Consider the following 25558-nt stretch of genomic DNA (forward strand, 5'->3'; position numbering starts at 1 on the left):
AAGAAGTTACAGGCAGACATCACTCTCCAGTGAGTTTTACTGACCAAGAACAACTTGAGGGAGCTAATAGTCTGTGTAGATAGGCCAGAGAAATCTCGGGGTCACTGGGAGTTTGGGTGCTTCATATTTTGTGTCTCTCCTTAGCTCTGAGACCCTGCTCAGAAAGGGTTAGTTAGAAAATCTGTGGAGGAAATTTTCTCCTTATATAAGATCATCCTAGAGGAAAGGGTGAATTAGCCCCTTGGATCAGCTCTTCATAAAGCAGTGACAAAACTCTGGTAACTGCATTTGTTGGAAAATAAAGAACAACCTCCTGTTGTCTAAACCACTGTCATGGAAATGGGCTCATCCTGCAGGCAGAGTGGGGGTACCAGATCATTGAGGTGTAATTTCAGAACAAATTAGATGTGGAAAGTGGATGGTTCAGGATATTGAGATGGGACCTTTTCCAGCTAAATTACCAGTGTGAATTCCAGTGCAACTCAGTAATTACTGATAATGGTTTGGTGATCCCCATGAAAAGTGCCTCAGTTCAGTTACTAGCTGAGAGATACTCAAATCACTGAGTAACCCAGAGAGATACTCACTGGGAACCATAGATATCCAGTGTCTAGAGAGAAAAGGAGTGTTCTGCGTGACCAGAAAGTGCCAGCTGCAAAGGCATCAGGAAAAGGAGCCTTGCTATTTGAAAAAAGATTTGGTGGTGACCTGGTTTGGGGTCTTGTCTCCTGTGGTGGCTTCAGTTGTTGGCCTAGTGGAAAGTGAATATGAAACTGTTTTGCTGTTGTTTGGGCATGGTCTTATGGTCATTTCGAGCTACTGTGAGAAACGTGCTGCTCTCACAAGACTATTCTCTTTTGTGAACTCTACAGATTGTGCAGCTGCCCCGTGAGCAGTGATCTGACTGAAAATTAACCTTACTGAAAAATAAATCTATTTGTTATCAGGAGGATTGATGAGCTGAACTGACTTGCAGCCTCACTGCGTGGCTGCAGGTGCCGAGTCGAGGTTGGTGCTGGGAGTGTCCAGCTGGGCAGAACTTGAGCTGTTGTTACCATCTTGAATGGATCAGTACTTCCAGCTTACCGAGGTGGTACCTACTGACAGCGTGTAGTTCATCCACCTGCCTGCTATCTCTTGACTTCAGAGTATTAGCATGCTGATAAAGTCTCTGACATTGACATCCAGGGCCTGTCTCTCCTGGAGAGACAGATGTATACTTTTTTTTTTTTTGGTCAGAAACATGCTTTTTATTTCTTAGCAGAATCTTAACCTTAAAATTATTATTTAACTGGGGATTGTGGTTCAAAAGCCCAGATCTGCTGTATCTGCTGGATCTTTCACTTTGGCATTTGTCAAATTCAAAGGAGTAGAAGTACATTATTTACCTTTACAAAGCTGCGCTGCTTTGTTCTGCATGAGTAATACTATTTCAAATACTTGCTTGTCTTCTTTGAACTGGTCTCAGTGTCCAGCCTCTTGACTCAAACAAATCTCTATGAACTATAATCCTTGAATTACACTTGTTTGTTCTGTGGTGTCTGTATCTTAATATCATTCACCTGCTGCAGGATAGGATATCCAAATGAGATCAGTGTTCCAAAACCCTGCTGCTTTGTTTTTAAGCTTTTCTTCAGAACTGCTAAGGTCCTTAAATTGTTGCTTCCTTAGAGACTCCTCTATCTGCAAGCAATTTCTTGATTTCCCATGAGAGAGTATCCCTTGATGAAGAATTTCCCATTGCTCTCCTTAAAGAGCAATGAAACAAAGTACTTAACTTCTCTGCAGACCCCTCAATAGATTTAATTGTCTTCAGTCTTTGGTTTAAGAAAACATTCTTCACATCCTTGTATTAATTTTCAGAATTTTCTCTTGAATAATCAATGTTTCTCCTATTTGTAAAAATAATTTCCTTGACATAATTTACTTTAAATACCTACTTCCTACCTTTCCTTTTGGGTGCTAGAACTTGCTACTTTTTATGCTTAAGTTGTGCTGCTTTCTTTTCTTATACACCTTCTGATACAGTGGTTTTACTAGTCTCAGGAAGCAACAGGTGATGATTAGCTGGGGAGCACATCCACCAGAGAGCACCGGGTGCTGCCCATGGTCTCTGGGATTCACACAGTGGTAGTTTTCCCAGAACTGGTAGAGACTCTGTTCTCCTGAATGAAAAAAAGAAAAAAAAAAGAAAAAAAAAAAAAGGAGATACTGTAGTGATAGAGAACGTCTTTGGAGAACACAGAAAACTGAGTTCATCAGCAACTGTGTTTTAAAGATATATTTAGACTTTTCATACTGTGTTTTCATTACATCATATTTATTTGCTTTGATGCGAAGGTTGCTAAATTCAGAGTGACTCTTTCAAGACATTGCCTACTCATGAAAATGGATTGCTGTGACTGTGTTGTGGTATATCTGTCCCGCTAGTTGTATGCTAGTATAACAATTGATATTGTTCTTTCTATTTCTGTTTTCTAAGTATCTCAACTCACAAAACTTCAGACAGGGAAAAAACCCAACACCTCCTGTGTAGGCAAGGCTAAAACCTTGAGTCTTCCCACTCCCTAAATAAAAATGTTTGCGCTTCTGAATGAGTTGGAAGAAGATGACCGTGGCTTCCTTCCCCATTCTTCAGGCCCAGAATGAGTTTTCAGGCAGTTGCCTCCCAGTCAGCATGTGCGACCATTCTTTTTCAGATCTCTTCCACAGAAGGGCAAACACTCAGGGGAATGATGACATGACAGCAATCACAGGCTGCTGTAAAAGCACACAATCTCTCTTTCTCTCTCTTTTTTCTCTTCCTTGTCCCTCTCAACTGTGACATTTGTCCTGCCAGCTGAAATCAGAAAGGGATCCTATTTGGGTTTCCTACTAGATTTGAACACGCACTGTTTCAGGATGGATATGTCTTCATTATTTTTACTCTCGCCATGAATGAGTCTGTACTGGATGTTTTCAACCACAATTGACCTTCAGTGAGATATGGATCTTGAGAGTGCACTGACAAAGAGTAATTGGGAGAAGATACTGGGTTATCAAAAATGTGCTTTCTCTGTCGGCTTCAGGTTTTAAGATTCCTATTGCTAAAATTTTAACAGGATGGCTCCAACTGTATATTAAGCCTGATGGGTGAAGAAAGTATGCCCTCTGGCATGTTGAAGGAGCAGCCATGTCTGGTTTTTTCCTCCCTCTTCTCAGGGGATAGAAGAGATTTGCTTACGATAGACAGGTAGTGGACTTTAATGAGTGTGGTGCTCCATGCACTGGTACATTTCCAGTATGCTTAGGGGTTTTTTCTGCTAATGACAATGCAGTTGCTGTCTTTAGCAGACCAATAGGAACTCCTGCTCCCAGGTCACAGTGTCAGGGTTTGGAGGTGGGAATAGCAAGGTAGATATTACATGCTGGACTGTTCTAAAGAGTTTAGAAAGATTTCGTAATTATACATCCCCCCTCGCCCTTTCTTTTAAAGTCTGTAATACAGCGAGTTGCTTTTCAGCATGGAAAGAAGCTGTGTGTAATTATCCTTCTTGTACAAGTGGATAACTGTGGGGAAACTGAAGTGATTTGCCCAGAACCACAGGGAAGAGAACTGCTATAAGAAAAAAGGTATTTCCAGCTCCCTGTCCTGTGGTCAAGCCTGTGCTGCTCCTCCTCTTCACTATTATATCACTGGCTGGTTTATATAAGCTGGTTTTATTTGCTTTGAGATGGAGAGGGGTGAAGGTCTTTTTGCATGAAGTCATGAGCCCAGACTGGATAACCACTCTGAAACTGGAGTCCTAACAAGGTGTTGGCTGGTGTATTGACTCAGAAGAAGAAACCAGAGTTGCACTTAGCAGGAGCTCTTTTCCTTGGAGAGACTTTATATACGGAAAACCTCCAAGTCACTGGAACCCTGGTAATACAGTGCTTAAAATGCACTTCACGACAAAGTAAATGCAGATTATGCTTATGTATGGCCTCAGCTCACAGCATAGTAACTCCCAGTCAGATATGGCTTTCATTAAAATGAGTAAATAAAAATCGTGGTGTGTTGCATTACAACAAAGCACCTGAAAACAGAAAATTGAACCTTCCTCACCTTGAAGTTATCCTTCCATTATTGATTCCCTTGGCTTTTTCTTTTTTTTTAAATTAGTAGCAGTAGCAGACTGTTGTCTTTCGAAAGCAGTTCACTCTAATCTGATGGTGCCAGAGTATTGTAATCCCTTAGTGCTCTAGAATGATACACTTCAGGTTAACAGCAAGGCCTGTCCCCAAAGAGACATCCCCTAACTGCCAGGTTTGCAGAGAACAGGCCACAGAGCACTTGTTTGGTGCTGGTTCATTTTAAGGTTAGATTTAGACTGGGTTTTGTCTCTCCATACCCAGGTGTCGCTGGCACAGCAGGGCCTGTCTCGTGCAGACAGCCGGTGGCAGGGAAGCGGTGGCAGCTGGCAGAACAGAATTGCTGCCCCCCCCCCCCCCGTGTGCTTGCTTCTGATGGGAATAAGCCCCCAGTATGCTGTGGTGTTCCACTCCTCGCTTGCCTTTTGTTTCCATAGATTAGAGCAAGAGACAAAAAGTGGAGATCCCTCTTGAAGGCTGTTTTCTCTTCACACCAGCACACTGCTTGGAGTAAATTATTCACACCTCCATAATGTGATCTCCCTCTCTTTCTTTAGGTCTTGTCTACGCTTGTGATTTGCCCCAGTTACAACCATCAGTTCCTGTTCAGCAGAACCACAGCCTAGGAAGACAGAAACATAATTTTCTTTGTGTAGATTTATACCGGTTTCCATCGATGATGCTGTACTGGTAGCGTAGGGATGTGTATCTGCTTTCACCTTCTTGTTTTATCAGTGGCCCCTTCTCCCCCATCTAGGCTGGGCTTTTGTGCTTCAGTCAATTGTGAAATAACTCACCAAGGCAGTGTGGCTTAGAGAAGGGGCTCCAGCCCTGGATCCAAGAGCCTGGATTCTGATTCCTGGTTTTGTCCTAGATTTGATGTGTGACAATGAGAAAATCGTGCTTTCTCCCAAGCATCTGTTTCCTCAGCTGTAAAATGGGAGAATGACATAAGCTGATTTTATAGCCCTTTGAGGTGGGTAAACGTGCTAGCTACTGTGGACAAAGGAAAAAACAGTGTTAAATAAAATTTGGATAACCTAGTAGTTTTTAAATGTTCTGGTTAATATATTTTCTAATCCTGTTTATTTTTCTAAGAGAAGCATGGGGGTGTATTAGCACAGACCAGAGAGGAGGAGCTGCTTTGGAGTGTTGCATGCTGCCACCTCAGCACACAAAATAAACTGTGCTGTGCTTCTTCATGGTGAAGCTTTTTTGGAAGGATGCAGGAAGGAAGTTAGCCTGCACTGTGGATAGAGCTGGATTTGGCTGTGACAAGCCTTGCTGGTAGCTGGTATTTTTTATGACTGCCATCTTTTCACAGGCATTTCAGCTTAAATGTGCCTTTCAGGGGTAATTTTATGGCCATTTTGGTTCTGAGGAAAAATGCAAACATGGCTGAAGGAGTAGACTGGAGAGAGATGCTTGATTTTTTGCAGACACTGGAGCAGCAACATACTTACCCTGAGAAGCATAAAGTGGCCAACTTATACCTCTCGAGTACTAACACACAGAGATGCACCTGGCCTTACAGAGTTTTTATTTGAAACTGTGAAGCTAAGCAGCTAGGCTAGCTGCCCTCTGACAGTTACTCTGCCACTGCCTGTTGCATCTTTGTTACCCAGCTGACAAGTAACATGTATATTTTGCAAGAAGATGGTATAGACTGTGCAAGAGACAAGGTGCTTCTCTGTGATGAGGATGAATTTGCCATCTTGGAACTGGGCTTCAGTGTTTGTTTTGAACCTCGCTGTTAAACAACAGGATGCTGAGATTTTTCTTTAATGTCCATTTAATCCTTCCTTAAGCATAATTAACATTGTCTTAATCCAAAGCTACTGCACTGCAAAGTATGAAGGCTGTGAAAGGAACTTTTCATTAATTGTTCACTCACTTTTTCTGTATGACTTCTGTTTCCTTTGCAGTGTTTTTGTTTGCAGCTTGATCTCATACCCATTTCAGCCAGTATTAAAATTCACATTGACTTAACTGGGTGTTGCCAGCCTTAACTGTATTTTCCACAGAAATTCCTGCTGTTGCTAGCCTGCATTCACTTAGTAAAGGAAATTGTGTCTAATAAATAAGAAAAAATGTGTGCTTTAGGGAACCTTGGCCACTAGTTTCCTACATTGCTTTCACTGCTTGATTGCACAGAGTTGGGTAACAGTTGGGATTTTTAGGGAGGAACCTAGTATAAAACTAAGATTAATAGCTCTTTAGACTGAGAAATTTGCCTTTAAATCTTCCTGAGAAGTACCTAGAATGTATCAGGGATGGCATTAAGAAAAACAGTATCATGTAACTCTGTTGACAGTCCTCGCATTTCTCAGCGTGTTTAGGCTGCTTGTCTGTAAAATAAGCATCATTGTAATCCTCTGTCTCAGAAGAGCAATGAGTATTTATGCAGTAGCAAGTGGGGCTTCTTGTTTTACCAACAGTTGCTCACAAAGAGGAAAAGTATTGAGAAGTTGATTTTGTGCTGTGCAGAATTGTGGAAGAATTATGATGTACAGCTTTTTAACGTGCTTTCTCCCATCATTTTTCCCCTCCTCTTTGTGTGCTAATTCTCCTTGTAAAGCTGTAAGGCTGCCGAATCTGGTCTCTTTTGGATTTGTGGGAAAACTAATTGTGTGTGACCTAAGAGCTCTGCCTACTCTTAATTGAAGGCATAGAGGACTGAAGCTTTGAAGAAAGCATAATTTTTCTCTAAATGTTTCCCAGTCATTTGAACTGAGTAGATGTTAATGAAAACCAGCATTAAAACAAACAAACAAACAACAACACCCCCCCCCCCAAATTAAAAATCAGCTGAACAGAGCCCATTCCTGTTACATACTTATTAGGCATTATCCAGTGCCCTTTTAAATAGGTAGTGCCTAGCCCCGGTGGCAGAGAAGTGTTTAAGCTATGAATTACATCGCATAAAATTTCAGCATTCTTTTTCTAACTTTCAGATGCAAAAAGAAAACGCAGCACAGACAGCTACTCATCAGATTCGTGGTTAGACATGGATGAAGAATCGTGTGATGCCCATATCCGTGAGGAGAAGGATGACAGCTTGGATAAGAACTCCAAATCCTTGGTAGATGGCTCCTCCTCACCCAACAGCACACACTCAGAGGGGAAGGAGAGCGCAGGAAGAAAACAAAAAGCCACAGTAATGAGATACCTAAAAAGAACTTTGTCTAATGAGTCAGATGACAGCGTAAAATCAACGACCCCCACGGACTATCCCAAAACACCAACGGGGTCTCCAGCTACAGAAGTTTCAACCAAATGGACTCACCTCACGGAATTTGAACTGAAGGGTTTAAAAGCCCTGGTGGAAAAGCTTGAATCTCTCCCAGAGAACAAGAAGTGTGTTCCAGAAGGCATCGAAGATCCACAGGCTCTCCTTGAGGACATGAAGGTGGGTGTGATAGCTTGCTGATCCACACAAACTGTATTCTGTGGGCACAGAAGACAGCAGGAGATCAGAAAGCAAGTTCTGCAGCAGAGGGATGGCAGCTTGTGTATAGTGACCAGCTCATACCAGCCTGCTGTGCCACAGAGAGGGCAATTAAGCCTCTCTCAAAAGCCATGTCTGCTCTGGGGAGATGGCTGTTTGCAGTCTGATGTAATTGATACAGTCCTTTCTGACTGTCACAGCTCTCACCAAAAGTTTAAATCCTCTCATAGTTCAGTGCTTGTTATGTCCCAGGTGTAAACATTATACCTCAAAAAAGTCTGTTTATAGTCTTAATCTGCCCTTTTTGCTCTAGTGTCTTTCTGGACTACATCTGATTAACTGACACATACAAAATGTAAATACTTGATTGTAATTCAGAAGATATATTGTCTAACATTTTCAGTTTCTTTTTTTTTTCCTTTCACCTTTTTCATTTTCTTTTCCTCCATTGCCCTCTATAGGCTGATAATTATTCTCCACTGGTACAATATACTGTTTTTGGAGATGGTGTGAGGAGTGAATGCTGACTAGTGACAGAAGTCCTCTTCAGGTTTTTAGCATACTGGAAGTAGTACCTCATCTTATTTAGGGTTAAATTCCTCCTGAAGACTAGCATGGCCTTGCTGCTTCTAGTCCCAGCCCTGCCTCTGATCTGTGACATCCCTTTGTATAAAATAGGCATATTAATTTTTTTTAAAAAACAAAGCTGAGAGCAGCATACTCTTGTAATTTTGCCAGGACTTGTCCAATAAGGCTAAAAGTGTCAGCCTGTCCTCCATAGGTCCAGTACCATGGCAGTTTGGCCTGATTTGGGACTATGAGTATTGATTTGTGGTCTTGTGTTTGGGCTGCTAGTTTTGTGCTCTTTCTATGTACAGTATGGCTCTGCAGTTACACATGTTCTGTACACAAGAGCTGTGTAAGCCACAATCTGAGGGAAAAAATACGTGTTTATATGGTAAAAGGAGACCCTGTACTTTTTTAGTGCAATTAGTGTAAACAGCTGTTTAGAAGAGGCTTCAAAGCCAGTTAAAGAAGACTGAACATATGCAGTGTGCAGTGGAACCATATTCCACAATCTTGGAGCCTGGAAGTGTGATACACGGCACTCATTTTGGTAAACCACAAGAGCTCATAAAGTCTCTTGTTGCAAAATCAGCCACTTTGTGTATGAAAGTGGACGCACATGCCCAAAGTCATGGCTGTGTATTCACTGCCTTGTTCTGTGATCTGTCATCTTCTAATCAGAAATCAAAATGAAGCTTTAAGACCAGGAGTTGAATTTGTGGTGAAGGAGAAAGAATGGTAGTGTTACTTTTCCAGACTTGATGCACAGACCAAGTTTCGTTTAAAAATAAACTGCCCCTTCTTAAAATCCCAGAAAAGGGTACAACACATAATAAATGGTGCAGATGTTCAGAATATGATCATGCATGCTCTTTTGATGACATACTCCAATGCACTGTGAGACATCTTACTAGAACACGGCAAGATACCATATGTGAATCTGGTTTAAAGCACTGTGTAGGAGTATATGTTTCCTTATTCCTCTCCAGAGCAGTGGATTCACTAGCTACAGAGGTGGAGAACTGAAAACGGACATTTAAGAGAAAGGCCCAAGTCGTGCCCTTTTTGGTGATATAGTGCTTTAACTGGTATTAAGTGGACATCTGCCAGTTTATTTTGTTCATCTTGCAGAGCTGCAGTCTTGATGTTCCATCTTCTTGATAACTGCCTGCTTCTAAACTTTCTCTCCTTGCCAGCACACACTGTAACCATCAGGATGTAGCCCAACATCTGGATATTTATGGTTCCCTGCTGGTTAAAGAGCCCATGACCACATCTAAACATCATGCATGCTGCAGAATTGTTTTCTCTGGGATCACCTCTGTATGTTTGGTGAGCCTGTGACTGATTAGTCAGAGTAAGACCTTTCAGAAAGATGTTAACTCCAACATTTTCTTGAACAGTATGTCAAGAACTGTTAAAGAACTGTCTTACCCATCTTTTTTATACTTTCGGCCACATATAAGGCAGCTCTCAATTTTCAGAGAATGGGAGTCAATAGGGGATAGTAAATTAATTAAAGCCTGTATAGTCTGCTTCCTCTGTAACTCTCCGTGCAGTTGCATAATCTGTTTGCTGGGTGCTCTGAAGGAATTGGGGCAGTTAGGGGTGGTTGCACTCAGATCAGTGGTTGGTTTAGTACACTTCCTCTCCAGTCAGGAGTAGAACCCAGGAGTCCTCATGCAGGCCTTCCTGTTCCCATCTAGTGTTGGGACCCTGGATGCAATAACCCATTACTCTTTCTGCTGATGTATTTGTTAACATGGTAGAGAACAGTGCAGTAGAACCACAGCAGCCTATCTCCTTGTAACCCATGCAATACCAAAGCGTGAAGTTTGGTTTGATTTATTGGCTTTAAAAAAAAAAAAAAAAAATCAAACCCGAGTTTATCAGTGCATGTTTAAGTCTTCTACCTTCAAAGGATAGAGCAAGCTGATGGAAGAGTTGCCAAGTGACTGATTTCAGCCCCTTGAGCATACATCTAGCATGATGGTCCTTGCAGGGTTCCTGTGTTACTTGGTGTGCACAATGCCACTGTTCAGTATTTTGTTCCATCCTTGCTCTTTGGTGAGTGTTAGGTCTGTCACACTGCTCAGACCCTCAGCTGAAGACAGTGATACGACTGTTCCCTTGGGGTTCCCAGGGCTGCTCATCACTACCATAGTCATGTGCTTCACAAGTGGTAATTGATGAGCTGTTGTTATCTCTGGTTCACAGGTAGGGAACTAGGGCACAAAGAGATGAAGATAAAAGTGACCATAATTTTGGATACCGGTTTTATGTGCCACAGATGTGATTTTCAGAAAAGTTAGTGTTATTTAAGAATGATACATGCAAAAGATAATTTTAATGGTATTGAAAGTGTAATTGCTTAATGTTTCTGCAGAACAGTTCTGATCTTCAGCCAGGCATGAGGAAGAGTAGGCATAAACAATTCATGATTGACTGTGGAAACTTGATTTAAAAGATTTGCCCTGTGTCACATAGCGATGTAATGGCAGAGAAAGAAATACGGTCCATTTTTTCCAGAATGGTATTTATGTCCTTGCCCACTAAATCATATTCCCTCTTACTTTGCTACTAGTTTTCCAACTTGTACAGAAAATAACGTGGGGATTTTGCTGATAGCATTAGCAGTAGAGTGAGCAGAAGCCTGGCACCTTTACCTCACCCTGAAGAAATCAGAGCACCAGTCATCTGTGTGACTGAATGGAGGCAGAAATCCTGCAGAAGCTGCTCTACAGATCATACATAGTGTGACTGTATTCAGTTATATTCACAAGCTTTGTTTCATGGGCAACCTGACTTTTGGGCATGTGATGTATTAATAATACATCCTATAAAAAGTACCCTTTTAGTGCACCCATTTGAGAGCTATTTTTAACAAATGCATAGCAAGAACATGCTCTGACAGAAAGTCTGAAAGCTCTAGCTGTGCTTGGAAAGTCAAGCTTCTTCCTGAAGAAAATAAATCCGTGTTTATTGTAGCAGTTTTATTTCTTAATGAAATACACTCAGGAACTTTTCTGTATGACATTCAAGTCTGTCTTTGTGCTTCAGTAAGAAAATTAATGTTTTCAGAGAACAGGATATGGGTAGTTAAACTGGGGAAAGGAAACCATTTTATTCAGTGATGTGAAATTTCACAGAATGAATCAGGGTAACTCGCAGAGAATCCATGCTTTCCCATCTGAGAAAGAATACAGTAAAGGATGGGCGACAGGATTACTGCTCTTGGTGGTAAATACAGCTACAGCTATATACAGCTATTTAATGTCAAGTAGGTGAGACTCTTTGAAGTAAAGTAATTTATTTTCCTTGTGAGAAGGGAGACTGAAAACTAAACTAAGCTTGTGTAAATTCCTTACACGTCATCTGAGCTCCTAACTAACTGCGACTATCTAGTGGGGACACAGCAATCCAGGAGTGCCAAGCTAATGCCTCTGCAGATTGAGAACCCATTTATCACCGTGATCGATGGCGTGCAGCAGCACAAGGGAGACTTATTTGCAGAGTGTAACATGGGCCTCACTTGGGGAGCAGGTCAGTTCTTCCCTCAGCTCAAACAGGGAATTAAATTCTTGTTGGCTGCAGCTCTGCTGCATGGGCACTGTATCGCATGAGGCCAGTGTTTGCCACCAAAGGAGCTTCTCAGAGGCCTCCAAGCAGCGATTACTGACAGCACTGTTCACTCCGTAGCAGATGGCATCTGAACAATCGGCCGAGGAGAAGCAATGCTCTCTGTATCCAAATGTCTGTGGATGGGCTCTGTGTGAGCTGTATGTGCAGCAAATGCGAGGGGAAATTGTTGTACAGATCAACATACCCTCCCTGAGAGTGCTCAGCTGACCCAGGTTGCAGAAGGACAGAAGGCTTGGCAGTGTACTTGTTGGGAGGGTGAGCAGCCAGAAGACACTGGAGCCGTTGCCCTCACATCCTTGCTGTCGGTGTTACTGTTGGAGCCTGCAGTCGTGCCTTGTTTTCCATATATACGTGCCCTGAAATGAAGCATGAAACAGTACGACTACTCCAGCTCCCAATTTAAAAATTAAATAGCAACTACACTGTTAGAAAAGTACCTACACTGATGAGAAAGAGAAGGAGGAAAAAAAAATTACCGAGAAGTAATTTTACTTTGCAATTTTACTTTGTAATTTTCTATGGTGGCCTTGGGGATTGGAAGAGTTTAATCATGTGACTTCTCCACTTCATATTGAGCTACCAAGTAGTATGTCAGTCTGCTAAAGATGCAATTGGGCTGGACTTAGGCATGAAGAATAGAATAGAATAGAATAGAATAGAATAGAATAGAATAGAATAGAATAGAATAGAATAGAATAGAATAGAATAGAGAGGTAACCATCTTACTCCTTGGTGTAGTTTGTGCCTCACATCACAGGGCAGGTAAAGCTGAGCAGAGCTTTGACTGTGACAGGCTGTATCCCACATTAAACACTCTGCCAGTGCTACTTGTCTGTGTGCAGCCTCTGATTTCAGCACACACTGTCTCTGTTGTGTTACCAGCAGGATGATAATTCCTTTGCTGCTGTTGGGGGAGAGGATTGTGAGATCTGTGTCCTATTAATGCCACAGACCTATCCCCACTTCAAAGCAAAAATGCTGCCCTTCAGAAGGGACTGTGGAAGTCCATTAGGGCAGAAGAAACTCGGTTTGAAGAACAGAGTTTGTCAAATATCCGCAACTCCTTGGCAGCAGGAGAAGATTCTTGTGCAAGACAGATGATATCTACTGAAATATGTTCTTACTTTTCCTTGCCAAGAAATCTTACCCCCTTCTCATTCTGATGACAGGAAAAAAAACTCCCTCTACTGAATGCATTTCAGGGGAGTCATTCTGTGCTGTGCTTTTGAAATTAATGGCTAAGCTGAATTCTTACATACTTAATCAGTTTCTTTCCTTCATACCTGCTGTTGCCACCACAGCCTTCAAGTGTAATGAATCAGGCAGCCTTGTGCTGGATGAGCATCATGTTGTTTGCCTAACTGGAGCCCCATGGCTTTTCTTTATCTTTTTTCTGGTTTTTTTTAAGCAGGTGAACAAAAGTCTGCTGCCTCTAGCCTGTTGTGTGCTGACACTTGACACTACAGTCAGTGCAACTATGGCTTGGTTATGGTTCTGCTGCTCAGACATCCATTGTTTTCAGCTGGCTGAGATGATAAACTGCCATAGTTTTACATTTCTTCTTGGATAATATTTTCACGTGATACATATGATAACAAAAAAACCTTCATTATCTTGCCAAGTTCTTGGAATATACTCTGCTTTCTATTGAACTCAGAGTCTCTGACAGTCGTTAGTGGAAATGTTAAGGTTTCCTGTCTTACAAGCTTTCAAATCTAAGAGTAGCAGAGTAAAGAGGGATTAATTTGTCCTTTGTTTATATGGCTCTCAAGCTGCCGCCTTGTTCTGGAGAATTTTGGCTTTGCTGTGAGAATACAAAAGACCTTTCAATTTTTAGGATTGAAAACTAACTTTCAGAATGTGGTCACAGTTCAGTTAATGCAGTGATCACTCTCAAAATAAAAAGGACATGAGCAAAGAGATACTCGCTTATTCTCAGCTCAGCCAAGATTTAATTTGCCAATCACGAGTCCATATGTAAAAGTCTTTAGCTGTTTCACTCACAGAGTATATGGCTGGAGGTTTGCTACGCATTCTCCAGCACAGTCAGGTTGGGACAAGCTGCATTTTACTCCTCACCATCCAGGCTGTGCCTATGCCAGCTCCTGAGTGCAGCCACAGTGCCAGGCTGACAAAACTGGGTTTGTACTGGTATTGCTTATTTTGGTCATTGGTTCTGCTTTCAGACTAACCAGTATCAAGAAAGGCTGTACTGGTATGATTGTACCTGAAGAGGCAGCACTGTGCTGGCGCTATAGGGTGTTAGTAAAGCATCTCTCATTTAAGCACAGTCTGGGGAATTGGGCTTTATCCAGCAGGTTGCCTGAGCTCCAGGGAGAGAAAGCCAGCCCCAGGGACACTCATCCAAACCCTAGTTTAGATGTTAGTCTGCCTGCTTAGGCTCATGGGGCCTGGAACACGCCATTGTACTCTGGGCTTTAGTTGGATGATTACAGACAAATTCCAAGTGCACTTCCTATTAAAACAATTACCATCTTTTAAGCTCTTTTTGTGTAGTGTGGGAAATTTCTAATTATTAAAGCTCTGCACTGGGGACTGACAGAGCCCGGTGCCTATTGTTGTCTAATTAAGCTTTTTTCAAGAAGTCAGTGTACTTGGGAGAAACACCGTTGAACTTCATTGTCTGGGGTTATCTCCTAAATTCTATTACAAGGTAATTTCCAACCTGCAGTTGTTGTTTGTTTTATTGGAGCTTTTTTTTTTTCCCCATTTAACCTATTAGTGCTTATTTGGGCGTCAGTTTTCAGCAGCACAGCACAATCCTCCTTCTACTTGTTTTTTTTGTTTTTATTTGTTGTCCTTTTTAGCTACCTGAACTAGTTAGGTTAGTAGAGCACGTAGAGAGCCCTGGGAAGCGAGCGTGGACTATTCCCAAGTGCACAATTAAGTACACTTAGAAAGAGTTCTTCCCCACCTCTGTGTTAAGTTATATGGTTATGGGAGTGATTCACAGTGGTAGAAGCTGTGTAAGCCAGTGCAACCCACTCATGAAATTTCTAGGACAGTGCATCAAAGCAAAAGGATTTGGTGGGGGTGGAAGGGAGGGAAGACCAATCTTTTTTCCTTAATACTGTACTGTCCAGAGTCAGATCCTTTCCTAGTGAATACTCAGGAACCTGAATGCCTACGTGAACTAGATTACAACAGCTCTGGCCTGCCCATCAGTGTGGAAGGAAGGCCAGTGGAAATGGCCATGCCCTTGAATTGCCACATGCAAAAAGATGAAAGGTTACAGTGCACACTTGTATCTTGACTTACCTGAATGTTCAGGCATCTGAGGATTGCTCTAAGCTACACACTTGGTGCCCTGTGACTGCAGAAATAATGGTGGCAAAGCCTTGATGTTTCTCAGGTCTTTTGTAGACTTGATTAGGAGTGAAGGTGTTGGTTGTGGTGACTGCTTGCTTCGGTTGTTCCAGGATTTAGTGAGCTGGAGTTTAAAGGGAGAGGTGGCATTGGTATTAGACTGATATCAGTGGAAAAACAGCAGTCTTTTGGGCACACCACTTTTAAAGAAGTCTGTAATATTTGATGTGATTCCTGGCTGATTTTGCTGTCTGTTTTGCAAGAAACTTCACATCTTGGATCTTAATGACAGGTGCGAGAGTTTTGGTGTGAATTGGAAGTTTGGAAGCAAAAGTAACTTGCAGAGATCTTGTCACTCTGTCTTTTATCAGAGTGGAGTGTTGTCTTCTGTAATCTCTGCAGTCTTCAGCTGGAAAAACATTTCTCTTGGTTAATAAAGGCCTTTTCATTTGCAACAGAACATACTGAAGGAACACGCTGATGATGACCAAAATCTTGCCATTTCGGGTGTCCCTGTGGTCAGCTGGCCCAAGAAGACCACAAAGGTAATGATACACAATTACTTACTAATCATTGTTGTGCTAGGTCTTGGTGTTTATTTATCTACAACCTGACGAAGTGCTGTACATGATACTTTGGCAGCTGCTAGCATTTTTAACATGAAATGTTATTTTTAATGAGTTTATGATTAGGTGTTGAAGGAGAACATAAAAAGGCCTCAGCAGGGAGAAATCGTTAGAGTTTCCATTTTAAAATAATTTGTCTGGGCCTTGCTTACCAGTATAAAATCGTGACACGTCTTGGTCATTTACTAGTCATGGTTAAATCTAAAAATGTTGATGGAACATTTCGTGTAAAATTAAATGATGTGTAAATCCTACAAACTGGTCACTTAGTAAGCACTCTCATCTAGATGAGAAGATGTTTTTTCTCTTATACTATGAGACCTCCTGAATTCTCTGTACAGGTGTGCCACTGTGACTTTGGAGAGTTGTTTTCTGTCACTGTACCTTCATTTTTCCTCCTGTATACAAGAGTAATTCACTTTGCAGGAGAACCGTAAGGCTTGCTTTATTAATGCTTACAAAGAGTTTGAAATAATTAACTAAAGAATAATGTCAAAAGGCTGGATGTTATAAATAACAATGATATGTTTACCACACTCCAGTTATTCAGCATGCTGTAAAAGCAGCTTTGCTTATTTAGAAAATGCCTCACCGCTTCTATTTTTACTTTCATTTTTCACTGAATTAGTTTTATAATACATAATTTCTTCAGAAATGCTGAAAGGGTCAGTCAGCTTAAATCAAGCTTCTATCTGAAAAATCTGTTGTTGTTGTTATCATTGTAAATAACTTTCAAAAAATTAACTGAGTGAATTATTTTCCCCGTTCTCACATTTTGTGCTGGCGCACTTGTCGTGGCTTTGCATGTAATCGCTTGTAGCCACAAGAATTTGCTGTTTTCAGGTGTGAAGTAGGAGACCATAAGCATCAAACTGCTGGAGGAGAGTGGGTCAGAACGAGTATATCATGTTCTTCCTAGGTTTCTTTTTTGGGTTTTAGCTGAACACATTTCAGATAAGTTCTGTCTTGTTAAATACGTATTTCCTTTTTAGCTTATGAGAAATCTATGGGAATATGCTTTGTGTTGAAAATGTTTATTTGCTTAAAAACAACAGTGGGGAACCTTGAGAGGAATAGGTGTCTTGATTCTCCACTGCTTTGATAGCTGCTGTTCATTCATCAGTCAGGTGTACTCTAGGCACTGAGTAAAGCAAAATCTCTGTGACCAGAGGAAAGCTGGTGTGTGAAATGTATAAAACAGAGCTAAGAAAGAACTGACTCTTGTGCTGTATCTTTTGAGCTTGTGGTAGAATGAGGACCTTAGTGTTTCAAGGCTTTTATAAACTTTGGCATTTGCTAATGTTCTTGTTTGCTTTATTTTGAAATCTTTGATAAACGGTTCATTTCTTGTATTTTATTGCCGTGCATTGGCAACATAACTGTAACAGTAAAAGATTTGTATTTTTTGTGACTTAAATCTTATCCCTCTTTGCAAAATCCATCTTGCTGGCTGCAAGGGGTTTTTTTAACTTTCTGATGTATATTTTCGTTCAGCCTTTCTGAAAGCAATAACTTTTAGAAGGCATCATTCCCAGTGCTAAGGTACAATAACAAACAATTAAACACATCAGATAATAGCAAATACAAGGAAAACTTTAACAGAAAGGCAGGCTTTAGATTGAAGTTTGGAAATAAAAACAAAAATTTATAACAGAAAAACTCCTTTCACCATTCTCTTTATATTTACTTTGCTTAATCTGTGATCAGTTTGTGTTATGTTTTAGTTAAAAGGTAAACATACAAATATGGCTGAACGTTTCCCAAAAGGAGTTTGTGACTGCTAACTGGCAAATGTCCACATCATCTCACATGTTACAGCTCTTTCCCTTGTCTGGGAACAGAGGCCAAGTGAACAGGCTAGGAAGACATGTCTTACACTTGAGCCTTTAAGTCCCAAATTAAAATATTTTAGAAAGAGAATATAGGGGAGATATGTATAAAGGCAGTGTTAGTAGATAAGCTTGGTTATTTCTCCTTTGTTCCCTGTAAGTCCTGATAATGGAACAGAAGATCTTAAAGAGAAGAAAACCTTTAGGGAGGGGGAAACTTCCTTTAAGGAGCAAGTCTCAGTGGCCAGAAGACTCCATGAATGTCAAGCATGAGGCAGGGGAGTAAAACCTAACAGTGATTTTGCTTTCTGTAGTATTGCTCTTGTAGCATATAGGAGAAATGCCAAATACTCAACAGAGCCTTTCCTGAGACACTTGTGTTCAGAGGGAGTGGCAGATACAATACAGCATGGCACCAGCTATTGTGGGGCTGGTAAGAAGACATTGTAGCTGGTATTTAAGCTTCCAGGGAGATGAGTATTGTCTGATTCCAAGTCCATAAAGAAAAAGAAAGGAACTGAAATCCAGAAAGAGGAGACAAGAAATGGAAAACGTGGCTCTTACTTTCTCCCAAGAGAAGGCTCCAGAAGACATTTAGAAAGACAAGATCAGCAGATGGAGAAGGAAGAATAAAGCTAGCGTTAAATGCCAAAACATTTCAAAGAAAATGGAAATGACTGTAAAGAAAAGGAGGGGAAGAAACTAGAAGCATCGAGAGAGCCGGATGAGAAGAGAAGTACTGTAAAGGGCTGGAGTGGGAAAAGCATAGAGCAGAGGGAGAGAACTCTTACTAAAGTAAAAGACCCCTGGAGTAGGGACAGGGAATGGCTTAAACAATGTGAATAACTCAGGCTGTGGAAGGACGGGCTTAGTTATGTTGACTTGCTTTTGAAAGAACATGCCTTTAATAATCCAAATTATTTTCGAAGCAGCAAATAATATTTCCCTTGAAAATTGACTTGCAGTTTCTTTTGTGTGTTGTTGGGTTCTTTTGTGTGATGTTCTGTACCGCAAAACAGTTGCTTGAAGGCTCTGAAATTCTGGGGTTTAGGGAAGAAACATGTTCACTCACCTTAAATCACAGTTCACGGTGGATAAGGTGTAATGGGCAAAATGCTTAACTAAGTACATGGAAGGCCCATCCATATGTTGTGCTGCATCGCTCCTGTCTACCTTTTCTAAAGGCATTTGGGGCTGTCAGTTTTACAGCAGCTCACTCTCATTAAAAAATTACTCGCTGAGAAAAGAAACAGAAGTAATGATCAGAAACGTTTTTGTGAGATGAAATAAATGGGTGACATTTGATGATCTTGTGGTTAGTGTACAAAATGGGAGGCAACGGGCTGCGTTCTGTTTCCAGCTCTGCTGCAGCCTCCTTGTGTTGCATGAGGTGAATGGCACATTTCTGCTCCCCGAGCTTTTTCATATGGAGATGGTGCTTCCCATCCTGGGAGGTTGTGAGGCGAAAGTAATGTTTATAAAGATCTGTGACATCTTCAGCAGAAAGTTTCATAGCAAAATGTATGAACCATTATTATTTTATGGTAATATAGAAATGGTGTGTGATTCGTAGGCACCTCTTTCAGATCATATTTACTCATCTTTATAGAGCATTTCTGAATCTTTTGCATTTTTTTCTAATTTATTGATAATTACTTAGCACAATAGCACTCCAGCAGGCACTTTTTTTTTTTTTCAAATCATCTTTCAGAAGCAGCAAGAACCTGCCTTTTTCTTTTAGTTACAGAGTAAAACAGCCCATTTTCAAAAGAAGCCTCTGTCTGATAATGATTCATTTACCAAAATGTTTGATTTTGCTAAGGATCCTAGGATATGTACAACAATCTTAATTTAGGCCTCTTCAAGGAATCAGGAATGTGGGACCAAGTGGATATTTGAGACCTCCTTGTCCTGCTAGCTGACTGACAGTTGACGTACCTTCAGACTAAGCAGCACATTTTTCCCAGCTGGCTGCCGAGCAGGGATGCAGCTGTGGATATGTAAACCCCATCCCTGTTCCTTTGTTGGGGGTTTGTGCAACAGTAAGTTGTACTTGCTTGGTGCAGTGCCGAGTATTATCAGTTTGTAATTTGTAATGGTAGTCTGCTGTCTGAAAGGAAGAACTCCATAGTGTATAAGTGACTAAAGAGGAGGGAGAAATAATCCTAACAAATTAACTCCTTCCCCATCCCTGGGACAGGAACTTCTGGGTGATGTGAAAAGAGAGCAGGGCTTAAACTTGACTTTCCATCGTGGTGACAGATTGCTCATCGCTGGTGTGGAAAGATGACTACCAAGCCAAATCTTGAAGCCCACTCTCAAGATTTGCTCAACCCTACGATACCAAAGCTCCTGTTTTATCTGCATAGGAATTAGGGGCAGCATTTTATTTAAGGAACTCAGAGTATGGCCCAAGTAGAAACCATGCATTTTTCAAACCATTTCCTATTCCTAGAAGACAACAGTCAACTATAGTAGCATGTAATTACACTCTATGGCAGTGCCTTCTGTTTTTATTGTGGTAAAGATCTTTAGTTGTCTATGAAGAGCAGCTATAAAGAACTAAAATATGTTTGGACTCTCTTGTTCTGTGAAGAGTTAGAAATGCAGACTGTGAGCCAGATTCTCATCTCTCTTACCTGGCACAAACCTAAAGCCACTGCATTTGTAATGATAGCAAGTGTCCAACTATATATAGGCCTGGCTGTGAGCAGGAGTTGAAGCTGTAATTTTCAGTAGCTGGTTAACAATGCTGCACTATGTGGCTGTTTTTCTGATGCCCATTCATATGCATTTTATATGTAATTTTTACCTGTTGATTTTAAGAGAAGATACTGGAGAAGTATAATAAGGAAATGGTAATATTCTTATTTAAAGGCGTACTATTAATTAGTAAAGGCCACAAACCAAAATTTTAATTGGATTATGTTTTTTTTAAAAAAAAACAACCTTCCCTGCAATTGGCAATGCAAATAATGTTCGTAGCTGTGTATCAGTGCATGAGAACCAGGAAGAAAAAGTGATCATAAAATTTAAAAAAAAAGAGAGGAAGACATCTCTTAGATTGTTTTTTTTTTCTGTTGTTTTTTGGGTTGGGGGTGGTGGTAGGTGGGCACAGGATTGAAAGGGACCTTTTGAGGTTTTGACTCTACTTTCCTGTTACTACGGGCAGCATCTGATTCCAGTCATTAGCAAGTTCTGTCTTACAGCAGTTTATTTTTTACCCAGTTATTTTTACTAGAAATCTTTTTGCAAAATTCTACGGATACATCCATATATCTGAAAAAGGATTAAGTCGTAAGAACTATTCTGCAAGAGGCAGAGCAAAAGACTGGTTAGTATGATGGAGGAAAGGTTGAGCTAGTCCTACTCCACCAGAGCAGAGAGTCCTTACAGCACAGTGTCCTGTTTCTGATGGTGGTCAGTCACAGCTATTAAGAGTTTTAAGAACAAAGGGGACCTACAACAATCCTTCCGTTGCTTATCTTCCCAGTTAAGATAGAAGACAGATTGTATCTTCATCTTTCGTGTTTAGTGTCCCCTGGTAGAATTTTTTTTCCTCTATGAGTTTACCTAATAATTTGTGGAACCTGTTTGTCATTTTGATCTCCATAGCATCCTGTGGCAGTGTCCCCCGCAGTTTAATAAAGCTCTGTGTAGATAAGTACTTCCTTATGTTGTTTCAGATCTGTCCTTTAATATCATAAATACATTTCATGCTCTCTGTATTATGCCTTTTGAGAAATTTGAATGAGGTTCTCTGTTTACCTTCTCTGTGCTGTCAGCGATTTTTTTTTATGTCCCTATTACTGCTTTTCAGACTCCCCCCCCAATCCCAAGCTGAAAAACACTAGTAAATTCAGTTTTTTCTGGTACCATACCGTATGTTTGATCATTTTTCTCACTCTATTCTAGTTCCACTATAGGTAGTTTTGAGATGAGAGCGGATATGGGACTCCTTAACCACAGACAGTGTTCAAGATGTGATTTTTAAGAGCGGAGGCTAGAAGAACATGTCTTGTTAAACTGGCACAACAAAGTTGAAGGGGGGATGATTGTTGTGTAAGTACTTCAGGGAGTACAAGCACCAGGGGAGGAGAAGAGTTATTTAAGCTAATGGACAATGTTGGCATGAGAACAAGTGAGTATAAACATACCATAAATAGATTTAGGCTGGAAATAAAATTTCTGATCATTGTTTGTAGTCTGGACTAAACTGCACAGGAGAAAAACAGTAGACAACTGTGGTGAAAAGGGTGTTAGATTCTTAGAATTAACTTGTATTTTAAATAATAAAAGGCAATGGTACTAGTCACCATTTCTAGATCTGGAGCCCAGAGAGATCCTTGGGCACATTCATGTGTCTGCTGCCATTTTCCGGCAAGGAACCTTTTCCACTTTTCATGGTATTTCACATTAAAAATGCTGGGAAGAGAAGCGAATCTCTGTTTTTAGTAACAAAGCTCCTTTATGTATGGCTCCAATTTTGTGAACATGTATGCAACGCTATGTGTTGGATCAAACCTAAGAAATAGTAAGTAAATGGACTGAGAATCACTGGACAATGAATTGGATTATATTCATAAATTAGGGGGTGAAAGCATAAATTCAGGTCAACTTGAAACCAGTGTGATTTTTCAGACGCGTTGAGCATTGTTTTACATCAGGTTTTCTTTAAATTCAGAGGTGCTGGTGGACAAAGAACATTCCTGAACACCTTTGAATAAATACTTCCAGTTTTTACTTGCTTGCTTACCAAGAATTCCTACCATAGCTATCACTAGGCCAGCTCCACCCATAGAAGCAAGAGCAGCGCAGGTACTAGTTACAGCAATTAGTGTTTTAACCAGAGTGGTGTCTGAAACAGATCTGAGCACGTATAAATGGCACAACATCAGAACAGCATCAGCTTCAGGAGCCTGCCCCGGGGCTACCACCAGGAAAGCAACATTCCTCGTAGGAGCAGTGGGAAAACTCTGCCAAATTCCCCAAGACAGACCAGTCCCTGGAGATCTATTCAGGGTACTTCCTGTGGGAATACGAACATATTAGAAAGCAAATACTGACAATTAAAAATAAGCATTGAAAGTAAAAACTGAGTCCTCCTAGTGTTGGAAAAAATCTGGGAAGGGGGGAAAAAAGAGGTAGAAAGACAGCAAAACAATTCTGTGTGAATTATTGTATGATGTATTTTTCTGGGTGAGATTCAAATAAATTTTACATCAGTCATTCCAAGTGGTGCAGGAGCAAAAAGGGGTTTTAAACTGTCACATTTTGTCCTTGCTAGGCACCAGCTAAAGGGGTTTGAAGTGGTCTCGCACAGCACTGCCTGAACTCTGCTTGGTGTCAACAACAATTTTAAATACCAATAGTCTGCAAGAAGATTTGCTTATACAAATATGTGTGTTGTGAATCCTTTTTGTTGATAAAAATCCTGATTACGAAGTTCATAATCTACTGCAAATCAGACATTTCTTGGTAGTTATCAGATGCTAATAATTAATTTATCTTCCAGAAAATAACAAGTACAAAAGAAAATGAGGATTAAAATAAATTTAAATTTGTTTTTCTCTTTACTGATTTAAATTGTGATTGGAATCGGTGATTTAAATAATTTTGAATAATTTCTGCTCTTTTACACTGTAGGATAGTAGATGCCATGTGGTAGGAGAGAGCTGAAATTTATTCAGAAAGATATCCCTGTTCTGGGATCTCTACAAATCTATTAAGAAACAAAACCACATAGTTGAGGTTTGAGGGATATTTTTTTTTTTTTTTTTTTTTTTTTAGGGGACTTCCCACAGTAGCTGTACGCATATGAAACTAAGCCCTTTCCCTGCTAAATACACTTGGGAGCAGGAAAAAACCTGATGCACCAGAACCAAATACTTCTTTGGGTACTGTGCAAAGGAGTAAAAGCTGTTGAAGCTACTGGGAGTTTCTGTCAAGTGTCTGCTTTCCTGGGGCAGCTCCTTGCCTGACTTGTTTATTTTTGTGAGCACTGCTTCAGTCTCATATCAACATTAGTCCTCAAGACAAATTCATTTCTGTGGTAACTCTGTGCAGGCCAGAGGAGTTTTCAGTTTGGTGTATGTGTATCATACATAACATGCTCAAAGAACCTCACTTTATATTGCCTCAGTATTTTTCTAAAAGCTTTGCCTGGTGACTTGACAGATTATTTCTCACCTCAAGAGGCTGTACTTGAAATATTGTGTCCCTTCAGGGAGTAATTATAAATAGCAAGGACTTGAATGAGCACCTTCTTAATCTCCCATCTTTGACTTAATATTTTCCCTTCTTATCAACTCTCAGCCACTTGCTTTGAAATCTGACCAATAGCTTTATGTGATTAATATATCAAACAGGTAAATTAGAGCCATTTTGGCTCAGAGTAGAAATTTGAACGGATTGGAAAAAATGAACAGACATCTCTCTTTTCAAACTGTTGTGCTCCAAGTATCAGATGAGAAGATTTATGTATTCTTCCCCATTGTCATTCCTCTACCATATGCGTGAATATTCAGTAACATGAATTTTTCCCGACTACGTCTGCCATTTTTCAAGATAGCAGCTTTCTCTTTTATTTCATGATAGTAAAAGTGCTGATGAAAACTACTTCAGTCTTAAGACCTTTTTCTTAGACTCTGTATGTGAAATGAGTTGTTGGGTCTCAGATTTTATGACCAGCAGCTCACCTACATTCATTGCTGAGTTGGCCAACAAAACCAAAGAAAAGGTGAAGGTTTGAACCTGGTTTAAGTATTTCACCATCCTTGTGCTCTCCCCCACCCCGGCATTAAAACCATTCAAGCTCTGAGTTACGTATCTGAGATTTAATAGTTTTGTTTCTGGATCGAAGCACATTGGCAGAGCAATGGGGAAGGCGTTTGTCATTCCACAGTACGTGCTGTGCAATTATGGACATTAATCCTGCGTGCACTTTTCAGAACAAAATTGAATTGTATGTTCTGTCCCTGAGAAGATGGCTTCCTTTTAGTTCCATAGCACATTGAAATTAAAGTCTGCTGAGAATATAAATGAGGTCTTGTTTCAACTTTACGACTTTCCTGCAGGCACTAGTAGACCAGATAGAAGAGGTACAGAAGTTCTTTCGTTTTTCACAATTAGCAAATACAACAAAAGATATGGATAAATTCTGATAAAAGCGAAGCAGCAGAGACTTAGTCTAGTGTGGTTTGGTTGTTTATGTCCTGGAAGTTTCCCTACAAATGCAAATCAGGTTTGTAGGTGACAGGAGAGCACCTGAGCTCTCATGAGACAAACTGTACTTCAGCTTTTCCTTTGCTTATCATTTGTTTGCCTCTAAATGTTTGGGTTTGGTCTCTAGATTTTAAAGCTGCTGCCCACACGTTGGACACAACTGACCATCTTACAGCATTCTGTGCTGCGTCAGAGTGTACTCGAGCCACTTACAAGAAAGCAGGTTACATATCCTGGTTAATGCACTCTTTCAGCTAGCAGCCACATCTATTTGCATGTTCCTCCACAGCGTGGCAGTCACTTCTTATCTTCTTAGGAGCCTAGTTTTTGCATTTACAGGCAGAACATGGCTCTTGGAGACACAAAATGTGCTGTGGAAACACTCTGTGGCGTAAGGATCTGTGGAAGAAGGAAGAATGGTGGGATTTCCCTCATTTCCCAGTGGGTAGTCCCAATCTGGCCATGGCTCTTTGTGTAGAGAAGAGCCTGTCTTGTGTGATAGCTGAACTTGATGTTTCACTGCTCTGCAGTCTTATTTATTATATTTCTAAGATGACAGGGATGTTGGTGTTTTGGGGGGATTGTTTTGGTTTTAAGGTTTATAAGAGAGAGAGTGAGTGAGTTATTATGAGCACCTTCTGTCTGGGCTCTTGCTGGTTTGGGTGCTGCTCCTCTACTGTAATAGTCCACAGTTTTTGTCCTTCAAGAGACAGTCATACAGCACTTGCTGCCTTTGCTTCTCCTGTGTTGGATACTGGTTAGGGAAAGTATGTGCAGTATAG

General features: G+C 40.7%; 1 protein-coding gene across 5 annotated transcripts in view; it reads left to right on the top strand.

Moving 5' to 3' along the window:
* The window catches only part of KDM2B (lysine demethylase 2B), a 118890-nt gene that overhangs the window by 62091 nt on the left and 31241 nt on the right, over positions 1 to 25558 (top strand). For all 5 annotated transcript variants that reach the window (XM_074921431.1, XM_074921432.1, XM_074921433.1 and 2 more), the window contains 2 exons: positions 7068 to 7522; positions 15556 to 15642. In XM_074921431.1, the coding sequence (XP_074777532.1) occupies positions 7068 to 7522; positions 15556 to 15642 (542 nt within the window). The remainder of the gene's footprint in view (positions 1 to 7067; positions 7523 to 15555; positions 15643 to 25558) is intronic.

This window comes from Athene noctua, chromosome 17, assembly GCF_965140245.1.
Source record: "Athene noctua chromosome 17, bAthNoc1.hap1.1, whole genome shotgun sequence".
NCBI lineage: Eukaryota > Metazoa > Chordata > Aves > Strigiformes > Strigidae > Athene > Athene noctua.